At 34.9% G+C, this 10997-nt stretch overlaps 1 protein-coding gene across 4 annotated transcripts in view; it reads left to right on the top strand.

The window, feature by feature from the left end:
• SLC4A7 (solute carrier family 4 member 7) overlaps positions 1–10997 on the top strand; it is a 117576-nt gene that overhangs the window by 61682 nt on the left and 44897 nt on the right. For all 4 annotated transcript variants that reach the window (XM_003781758.2, XM_012804948.2, XM_003781759.2 and 1 more), the window contains exons 7-10: positions 72–440; positions 6351–6466; positions 8387–8544; positions 10405–10492. In XM_003781758.2, the coding sequence (XP_003781806.1) occupies positions 72–440; positions 6351–6466; positions 8387–8544; positions 10405–10492 (731 nt within the window). The remainder of the gene's footprint in view (positions 1–71; positions 441–6350; positions 6467–8386; positions 8545–10404; positions 10493–10997) is intronic.

The raw sequence follows: 10997 nt of genomic DNA, 5'->3' as shown, positions 1-10997 counted from the left end.
TTTTTTTTTTTTTGTCTCTATTTGCCTTCTGCAGTGAATTCATCATTTTTCATTTATTTGTTTTATCTCAGGGGAAGGCCTTTCAGCCTCCCGCCACTCTTTGCGAACAGGTCTGTCTGCCTCAAACCTTTCATTGAGAGGAGAATCGCCTTTATCTCTTCTTCTCAGTCATCTTCTTCCTTCTTCAAGAGCTGGAACCCCGGCAGGCTCGAGGTGTACAACCCCAGTACCCACCCCTCAGAACAGCCCTCCTTCCAGCCCTAGCACCCGTCGCCTGACTTCCAGAAGTTCCCAACAGAGTCAGCTTCAGGTCCCAGAACTACTGGTTTCACCTGCCAGTGATGACATTCCCACAGTAGTAATTCATCCGCCAGAGGAAGACTTAGAAGCACTGAAAGGCCAGGAGCAGAAGAATGAGGAAAATGTTGACTTAATTCCAGGCAACTATCCAAAAATCTTCCATGTGTGGTGCTTTCTGCCTCTGGATCACTTGCACTTGGAATGCCTTTCAGCACATAGCTTGAGCAGCATCTGTAGATAATGCTTACAATTTATTTTGACTTCTGCATGTTTTTTTCTTTATAGTGTATTGTTGAAGAGAATAGAATTATTAAAATTTAAGCTCTGAAAGAGTACAAAGAAGACTACGCATACATTTAAGCCCATTCACAAATTTTCACTAAGATTTTAGATATGAAAGCATTTGAATGGTTCAGAAAAGCATAGATATTTTTTATAATTAATATTTTCATTTGCCATGGATTTACTTTAGAATGGTGGCTTCTCTTATTGTGTATTCACTCATAAGGTGAATGAACGCATATATGTACGTTAATAATGAGGTGATATGCCTTTTTCCTGATGCTTTTCTCCAAAGAATGTAGTACATGTTAGCCTTTTTAACAAAGATAGTCATCAGAGAACTTGTCTTCTTAGAGGCAAAAATGAGAAAAAGAACATTCAATCCTGATTGCCTGGAATCATTATTTCAAACTGGTATTTATATTTTGGATTAGAATTTAATTGCTCTTTGGCTCGGCGCCTATGGCTCAAGTGGCTAAGGTGCTAGCCACATACACCTAAGGTGGCAGGTTCGAATCCAGCCCGGGCCCACCAAACAACAATGACAGCTGCAACCAAAAAATAGCTGGGTGTTGTGGCGGGCGCCTGTGGTCCCAGCTACTTGGGAGGCTGAGGCAAGAGACTCGCTCGAACCCAGGAGTTGGAGATTGCTGTGAGCTGTGATGCTACAGCACTCTACCCAGGGGGACAACTTGAGGCTCTGTCTCAAAAAAAAAGAATTTAATTGCTCTTTATTTAAGGCCGTGCCTATCTTTAATCCAAATGTACTTCAAAATTTTTAGGGTAAGAACTCCTATAGTTATGGCTAGAAGGAAAAAAAACCATTTATATATGTGTGTGTGTGTGTGTGTGTGTGTACATATATTACACACACATACACAAAGTAGAACCTCTGTAAGTTGATCACCCAAGAGACGGTAACAAACTGGTCAGCATACAGAGGTGATCAACATAAGGAACTAGGCCTACTGTACTGATACATACATGTGGTGCATGTCTGGAAAATTACATCAGCTTAATGACGTGGTTAATGTAGGGAAGTGGCCAACTATGGAGGTAGGGTCTCCAATGTATTCGTGTGTGTGTGCGTGCGTGTGTGTATGTGCATTTTTTTTTCTTTCTTTCTTTTTTTTTTTTTTTTGGGGGATAGAGTCTCACTCTGTTATTTAGAGTGCAGTGTCATTATCATGGCTTGCTGCAACCTTAAACTCTTTCTGTACTCAAGGGATCCTCCTTCCTCAGCCTCCCAAGTTGCTGGGACGATAGTGTGCCACCATACCCAGCTAAGTTTTCTATATTTTATAGAGACAGAGTTTTTCTTGCTCTTGCTCAAGTTGGTCTTGAACTTCTGACCTCATGCAGTCTTCCTCCCTTGGCCTCCCAGAGTACCAGGATTACAGGCATGAACCACCATTTCTGGCCTAGAATATATTTTTATATATGAATTAGAAAAACTATTTTATCAGTGGATAAAAGGTTTAGAACTTTAAGGGCTATAAATTATGATAATTTGGTTCTTATATATTAAGTATATATTTATACACATGTCTTTAATACTAATTTTGATAAAGTAAGTATGTTTTAGTGACTTATTGATATTTTATCTAGAGCTCATTGTGACATATATTAACATTAGTGATTATAATCACTTAAGTATTAGTCACACTTTTCTAAAATACTGATAATATCTAATACTTCAGTGGTAGTTGAGTCATTAATCTATTTGTGCATATACATTTTTGTAAGTTAGTTGTTAGAAAAGTTAGAACTTCCCTGAGTTATACATCAGGAAAGGGATAGTCTCAATCAGGGGTGTCCAACCTGGGGGCTGTGAGCTGCATGCTGATTTTGTGAGGACTTTTTTTTTTGCTTATTTGTGGTATGAAAAGTATGCATAAACTTTTTTTTTTTTTTTTTTGCTCATAAGCTTTCATTAAAGTTTGTATATTTAATGTGTGGCCCAAGACAACTCTAATTCTTCTAGTGTATGGCCCAGGAAAAAAAAAAAGGTTGGACACCCTTGGTAAATCCTCTACAAATTCTCTATTTTTATCATCCTATAAAAAAAAATCCATCTCTCTATTGGCATTATTTATATATATCAACTGTATTTAATCAAAGCTTATTTTAGTTGTAAAAAGGATAGATACGCTTCTAAAAGTACAAATGCAAGTTTGTGGTGTCATAGTTATAGCTACCATTGTTTTATAGTTTGTTCCAGGGGTAGTGATAGATGCTTTTCAAATATATTTTTGATTACTGTAATAATTTGATGAGATTGATGTTATTTCCATTTTACAAATGAAGAAAAGATTAGAGATATTAAGATCATACTATAAATGACCAGTGCAGGGATTTGAACTCAGGTCTACTTGCAACAAAATCTATAGTTGAGTATTTCATTATGAGTTTTACCAGTCATGAAATTGATAAAGCTTAAGAATGAGATAACTGAACATAAGGAGGAAATAATTATTCAGAAAAACCAGCACTATTTTCATTAAAAATCTTTAACTGTCAAGATTTGCTATGTTTCCTTGAACAAAAATGATTTTAAAGTTGTCCCTTTAGGCCCTGTTAAAGGGATAAAAGGAGCAGTTAACTGAGAATTGAGAAACACAAGTTTTTTATTTCCCAGGAGTTTTTTTGCCATGAGATTTGTCAGCCTTTCTCAAGAGAAGAAATAGAATGGAGGGAGTTTCTAAAGATAAGAAAAAGCTCATAATTACTCTTTAAGAAGGCATCTGTATAAGGTATGTAATTATTGAGGAGAAATAGTAGGGACTGTTACACGTTACTCCCTGTTTAGATTCCCTTGGTGCTTAAAGCACCCAGTGACTCTAGTGGTGTTTCCTAGAAGTCTGATAGTGTCTCAGAGGAGGAAGGTGGCCTCACCTTTACTTTGGAGAGATACCGCTGTGGTTTTGTGTTGTCATGGAGTAATTATTTGTGCCATGATAGCAAAGAAAGTGGTATTGCCCATTAGCTGTTTGCTGGAGGATAATTATATATGTAAAAGAGGTGAACTTACTTTTAGTCATTTTTTGTTTCCAAGTCAGTGCTTCTGGACATCAGCACTGTTGACAGTTTGGGCTTCAGTAATTCTTTGCAGGGTGGCTGGGTGGGAAGGAACAGTCCTGTGCTTTATAGGGTGGTTAGCAGCATACTTGCTTCGACACTGATAGCTACCAGTATCACTCCTCCCAGGTGTGACAACCAAATCTGTCTCTAGACAGTGCCAGATGTCCCTTGGGGCCATAATCTTCTCTGGTGTGAACCACTGCTTCACCTAGCTCAGCTTTCAAACTTTTATGGACAGAAAACTCTGGTATCTTTGATTTATCTTTCTCTAGTTAGATGGTATATGAGGGGGGAAAAAAGTAAGTGGAAAATGATAGATTAACTGGAATGTGATTTTTAAAATCCCATCTTTTATTTTATTTATATATTCTTATCTATTTTTCCTTTTTCTTTCTCTCTTTTTTTTTCTTTAAATTGAGTCAAGGCCTCACCCTGTCACCCAAGCTAGAATGCAGTGGCATCATCATAGGTCACTGCAACTTCAGACTCTTGGGCTCTAGCGATCCCCCTACCTCAGCCTCCTGAGTAGCAGGGACTTACAGGCATGTCCCACCATGCCTCACTAATGTTTTTTCCTTCTCTTAAAGCAAAGTAATATGGTCCTTCTGAGTTATCTGTGTTAATGACAGAAAGCTTTATTTCTTGGTGATTTACTTATTTAATTCTGACTGCTAGTAATTTATTGTAGGAATTAACTAATGGAAAAAAACAGTTTTTCAATAGCTGAGGTTGGAAAGGACTACATAGTCATGGTACAGAACTCTCACATGTACCTGGCATGTCAATTTTGAAAAAGGGACAGGTTCAGGAGGATCAAGTTAGCCAAGTGACTTCAGGTGGGCATTCTAGCTTTGTCAGTCAGTATTGACTTTCACTTTATTTCTGCTCATTTCACTGTTTCCTTCCTTTTCCCCACTCCTTTCCCTTAATTCTCAGAGTTTAGACTATTCTGGAAAATTGCATTATGTGTTCTTATGATAATACACCCACAGGTTGAATGCGTTTAGCTGTTGGAAAGATGTAATGCTAGGTCGCAGTTGCTACCAGGGTCTTAGTGAGACTTTTAATTTTCTTGTGTGGAAATAGTAGGAAGCCACTGGAAAAAAATGCTGGTTAACTAACCCCACCCTCCTGCCCCACATTGGGCAAGGAAAAGACTCTTTGGAAGTTTAGGAACAAAGGACAAAGAAGAGGAATCTCAGTAACATTTCAGTGCCAGGTTAACATTGTAGAAAATGAGTTAAGGGTTAAAGAATAGTGTTTATTTCAGAATTCTCCAAAGAATGATCATATGGCTAAATAGATTGCAAATTGAGATTTCGGGTCACATTGACGTCCTAGTTTAGGTACTTAACAGAGAAGTGGCTACACCAGAAGTCTTCTGTCATTGAGTTAAATCAACCCAGATGACTTAGTTTCAATGTTCTCTACCTATAGTATGTTCCATTCTACTAAAATGAATCAAGTATATCTGATGTGCTTAAAATTCCAGAACTTGATTACCCCAAATTAACTTTAGAGTTTATAGGCTCTAATCACAAAACAGATTTTAACTGAATTTTCATGAGTCGCTACTATGAGTGGCACAGTTAAAACTAAAGATAGAGTTAACTGTATTTCCATGCTTTATAGTCCCTGTAATATTCAGTGTTTTAGGTGTTATTAGTCTGTATTCTTGCCCTTGAAAATCTTTGACGTTTTGAAAAAATGAGATGCATTTAGGAATAGAAGTCTATGTAATGTACTTAAATTTAAAATTTTTGAAATTTGAGCTTTTTGCAGATTTCATAGTATAAATGACTGGTCATATACTAAGTCATGTTTTTAGTTAGGTTATTGCGGTTTGTTGCTGTTGAATGTTAGTTGAAATATATACACTAACATTTGAACATATATCTCCATTTGTTACCCAATTAACTATCATTTCTAATCCAAATGAGCTAATTTTTTATGGCTTTGATCAGAGGTTTGAGTGAGTTGCTTAAAGTCACATAGATACCAGTGGCAGAGAGCATATATTTTAACACAGATTAATTGTAAAACCCTTACTGTTTGCACTTACATTGTGAAATAAACTTGTTTATTGTATTTTAAAGTTGTATTTCTTAGTAATAATGACAGTAGGCATTATAGATGAATGTTATCAAAGAGAAATGAAAATTCTTAAGGAAACTTATAATTATGTTCCATTATATTAATTCAGCCTACATTTACTTGATACCATGTACATCTCTTAAATTTTTTGAGTCACACTTAATGTGTGCAGAGAATTTAGTTGGTGTTAGCATTAAAATGGTAAAGTTAGGCATCATTAAGCTCTATGCCGTTTACATGTATATAATACATTGAAAGTATTTTGCTAAGCTGGTTATTTATAATGATAATTAGATTAAGGGCTTCTATCCTTTGCGGTTCCATACCAACTAACTTCTTTTTTCTTTTTTGCAAAAGGCCACCATTTAAAAAATCCCATTTACATTATTTTAAATATTAGGACAGATAGCTTCATTATCGCTTCAGTGTCATTCTAGTTTTGCACATATGTTACTAACAGCTGGCACTTGTTTTTTTTTTTTTAACTCCTCACATTTGCTTTTATAATAAACCATCACTTTCAGGATATGAGCAGAGTCAGGTTGTGATGGTAATTTTCTCCTTACTAATTTGGAATTTGTTCTTCAATACAGGTATTTTGGCCTCTCCTCAGTCTGCTCCAGGAAACTTGGATAATAGTAAAAGTGGAGAAATTAAAGGTAATGGAAGTGGAGGAAGCAGAGAAAATAGTACTGTTGACTTCAGCAAGGTAATTATATTATTAGCTATACATTTCCTTAATCATTCTTACTGAGAAAATAAGTAGTGGTTTGCGGCTCTGATTGTAGTAATGTTTTAGTAGACTGGTGCTTACAAATGTGATGTCGTGATATGTTAATTGAAGGTCAAAAATTGTGAGAATGGTTATAGTTAACTTCTGAGTACTTGATTAATTTTGTATGCTTGCTTGTTTTAGAAATTCTAAAAAGGAATATATGAATAATAGGATATTTTCATCTATACCTACCTTTTGAACCTAATCATTAGTTTTGGAGCTTCTGCCACTAGAAAGGTTCATTCTGGAAGCGATGTTATAGTGCTGGCAATTATCAGCCTTTCCAGGACTGTAATGTGATCCCAGAATTACTTATGGTCTTACGGTGTCAGTACTTTCTGGAATGCTACAGAGAAACATATTAGTTTTTTCCCTTGGGTAGGTAAAGGCATGGATTAAAAACAAAAACCTATCTCAGCTATGACTCTTTTAAAAAAAATTTTGGTACATGATCATTTACTTGAAATAGGGAAGAAACCCTTACTTTAATAGAGTTTAAATTACAACTGAATTTAAAGTATGCTTTATGAGTACTTAGGAACAATTATGATTCTATGTAACCATCAAAATTTTTTGGATGTTAATTTGCTGTAGGTTGGTGTTCATTATTTTAATACTCATGCATCCAGTTTAAGGCTTTTTATTAAATGTGGTTATGTCAAGCAAGATTCATTTTCCTTAAGCCTTTTATTCTATGATGTGAAGTCTGTAAGTCACATTGTATAGAAAAGGAGTTTAAATGATTTGCATTATAGCTTTGCTGATCTTAGTAACTTTAAAATTATAGAAAGCTTACTTACGTTAAGGATGTTAACTATACAGAAAGGCTATTGTACTTGTAATTCTTTTAACTTGATCACATTTTTACTGGTACTTCTGTTATTTTAGATTAGTGAAAAGTATTCTGTAACTAAATTGCGATTTATTCCTTGTTAAATAAATAAATTAATATGATTTACGTTGTAGATCTCCTCTAGACATGGCAGTTGCCGTTTATTTTTGTTCCTCTGTCACAGTTTTATTTTTTTTTACTTGGCCTATCCTTGTGTACACCTCCTTGTCTCCTGTTGGGCAGGAGTCTGCCTCCTGGCACTGTAGTTGTGGCACACTGGGTGTGGGACTCAAGAGGCCCGCTGTAAGTGCTGGTTTTATTTTTAATAGCTAGCCCTGTAAGTGGTTGTTTAGTGACTTGTGTGAAACTGCATATAAATTAAGAAGTTCATATACTTTGATACCTTGTTTGTAACCTTTTCCTTGTAATTATACACAGAAAACTAAATTTTATTATTACAGCATTATTATTTATTTATACCAACAAGGGCTATTAACTTTAGTTTTAAATAAAAATAATGAATTTTTCCCACTTATGGAAATACTGGCAAATGTCTAGATTTATTTTTTTAAGGGACTTATTTTATATTAAGTGACTAGTTCATTTCTATAATTAAATAATAGAAAATCATAAAATCAGTTTTTTTTAGCACTGTGTATAATTTCATGAGCAGTTGTTAGTTTGTGAACTATATATTTGTCTTTAATAGTTTTTAATGAATACTGCTATATTCATTGAAAATTTTCTCAAGTTTATGTTTGATAATTTAGATCTCTGAAATAGTAGCGATTGTGACAGTTAAAATAGTAGTGATTGATGAAGATGTGTTTTGCTTGCTTTTTTGTATTTGTCTATTTCATTCTTTATATTTGTGAAAACTTTGGCATTTATATGTTCATTAGATCACAAGTTTTGATTAGCAAATAGTCTCAAAAAGCATTTCTTTCCTGTTTTTCTCAAAATAGTCTTATAAATAAGTACTATGCATACTTCGTTTTTAATTATTATTTGTTTGTCAATAGGTTGACATGAATTTCATGAGAAAAATTCCTTCGGGGGCTGAGGCATCCAATGTGCTGGTAGGAGAAGTAGACTTTTTGGAAAGACCTATAATTGCATTTGTGAGACTGGCTCCTGCTGTCCTCCTTACAGGGTTGACTGAGGTCCCTGTGCCTACCAGGTAAACAGTTACTTTCAGTTAACATTCTCTTATTTTATGCCTGGAAGGCCTAAGGTGAAAAAAAGATTCTCCCAGCATATTTGAAACCTAAATATTGTTATTCACTGAATGAGTAAGCATGTTGTTTTATGATGTATTATGATCATCTTAGTGCATGAAAGAATTTTCTTCCTGAGATTAAAAAATAAAATAAACATCATCCTTTTAAGACAAACCTTGCGTTTGTACCTTCATAAAACATTTGGTTTTTTCATTAGTATAGTGATGAGTTAAAAAAAAAGAAATTTGGTATCTTAGGAAGTTTGGTTTCAAAAATACAGTGTATCATTTTAGATGTGTTATCTAATGTTCCATGGTAGACAGTGGAGTTGGAGAGTATGGAATTGAATCCTTTTCTTTTACTTTTTATGGGGATGGGATTAATTATGCTTGACTTAAATTTTCTAAGTTTTATTTGTAGAATGAGGATAACCCTTCATAGGACTGTAGTAATACTTTTGAATTAGGCAAAATGTGTTATTCTGTCCTGCCTAATATTTTCTGTTCAGTATACATTATAAGTAAAAAAATCAAACTGGGGGTAACATCCATAACAATTAGTAGGCATGCTATAAAGGATAGTCAGTATGTTAGCTGTTGACTGTAGAAAATTATAAATGAGACTGATCTTTTAAAGTATTTATTATTTTTATAATGTAAGTAAATACGAAGAATTAACAAGGGCTTGATGGAAAATATTTATTTTTCATTTATTTTACTCAGTTTCATTAATGATGCATTGTTAAGTCAGAAAAATAATTCCGTGGTTCATATGTAAATTCTATAAAGTAGGAGGATAAATACGAATATAAATGTTTTTCTGTAGTGTTAATGAGGATATAACCAAGTAGAAAATTAAGTATTTTTTATTTAGTCACTAGGATAACATGAAGTTTTTTGCAAAATTTGGAGTTGTAAATAAAAATTCTTTTTCCTTTCAAAATGGATTATTTGACTAAAATCCCATAGTCGCAACATGAGTTTTTATCCAGAACTGTAATTTGAAGGATGGTGGATTTTTTGTGTATGCTCTTTCAGTGTTTTATTTGGCAAATCTTACTTTCGAGTACTCTATGGAATTATTATTTACTTTGTTTATTAATTTACATTTTTTCAATAGAGACCAGATTTATTTGTTTTATCCAAAATGATACAGAATTTTTTTTTTTTGGAGACAGAGTCTTACTCTGTTGCTTGGGCTAGAGTGCCATGGCCTCAGCCTAGCTCACATCCACCTCAGACTCCTGGGCTCAAGCAATCTTCCTGCTTCAGCCTCCTGAGTAGCTGGGACTATAGGAATGCACTTTCATGTCTGGCTACTTTTTCTGTTTTTAGTAGAAACTGGGTTTTGCTATGTTGCTGTGGTTGATCTTGAACTCCTGCCTCACCACCATGCCCAGCCTGAAGATAGGTACTTTTAATGTACAATATTTAGTTTCTTTCTTTCCTTTTTTTTTTTTTTTTGTTGTAGTTTGGTGGGGGTTGGGTTTGAACCCGCCACCCTTGGTATATGGGGCCAGTACCCTACTCATTGAGCCACAGGTGCTGCCCAATATTTAGTTTCTTAATTACTATTTTGCCCTAAGGAAGATGTATAGTGGTAACTTGATGGAAAGTTAAGGAGGCCCTTTTTGGGTTTATGATCTGCTTTCCTTTGAGTGGAATTGCCATCTTTTTTCAGTGATTGTTGTGGGAGAATGGATGAGGTCTGAGTGTTATTTCTGTGTTTACATTTGAATGATTCTTTTAAAAAAAAGATTGTTTAGTTTTGTATATGTTGTTTGTTCATTTTCAAATCTATGTATTTTAATGTTTCTTTAGGTTTTTGTTTCTATTACTGGGTCCAGCAGGCAAGGCACCTCAGTACCATGAAATTGGAAGATCAATAGCTACTCTGATGACAGATGAGGTAATTAAAATATGCTAAAATATCTTTGAAGTAAACACTGAGTATGAAGCATATATTATATATGTTAAATCATAGTCCTTTCATAGTGAAGTTAAAAAAAAAATTGTCCTTATTGTCTGTACTGTTTTTGTTCATGTTTGCTCTTTAACTATTTGCCATTCATAAGGTCTTGAAAACCTTTTTTTTGTCAGGATCAATGGGTACTTTTTAATGTTTTTTTTTTTTTTTTTTGAGACAGAGCCTCAAGCTGTGGCCCTGGGTAGAGAACCATGGCATCACAGCTCACAGCAACCTCCAACTCCTGGGCTCAAGCAATTCTCCTGCCTCCACTTCCCAAGTAGCTGGGACTACAGGCGCCCACCACAACACCTGGCTATTTTTTGGTTGCAGCTATCATTGTTGTTTGGCGGGTCTGGGCTGGATTCAAACCCGCCAGCTCAGGTGTATGTGGCTGGTGCCTTAGCCGGTTGAGCCATAGGCGCCGAGCTGCAACCTCCAACTCTTG

The sequence above is a fragment of the Otolemur garnettii genome, unplaced genomic scaffold, assembly GCF_000181295.1.
Source record: "Otolemur garnettii isolate 467f Iridium unplaced genomic scaffold, OtoGar3 scaffold00002, whole genome shotgun sequence".
Lineage (NCBI taxonomy): Eukaryota > Metazoa > Chordata > Mammalia > Primates > Galagidae > Otolemur > Otolemur garnettii.
Note: the sequence above shows the minus strand (reverse complement) of the source record. Positions and strands in the feature narration are given on the sequence as shown.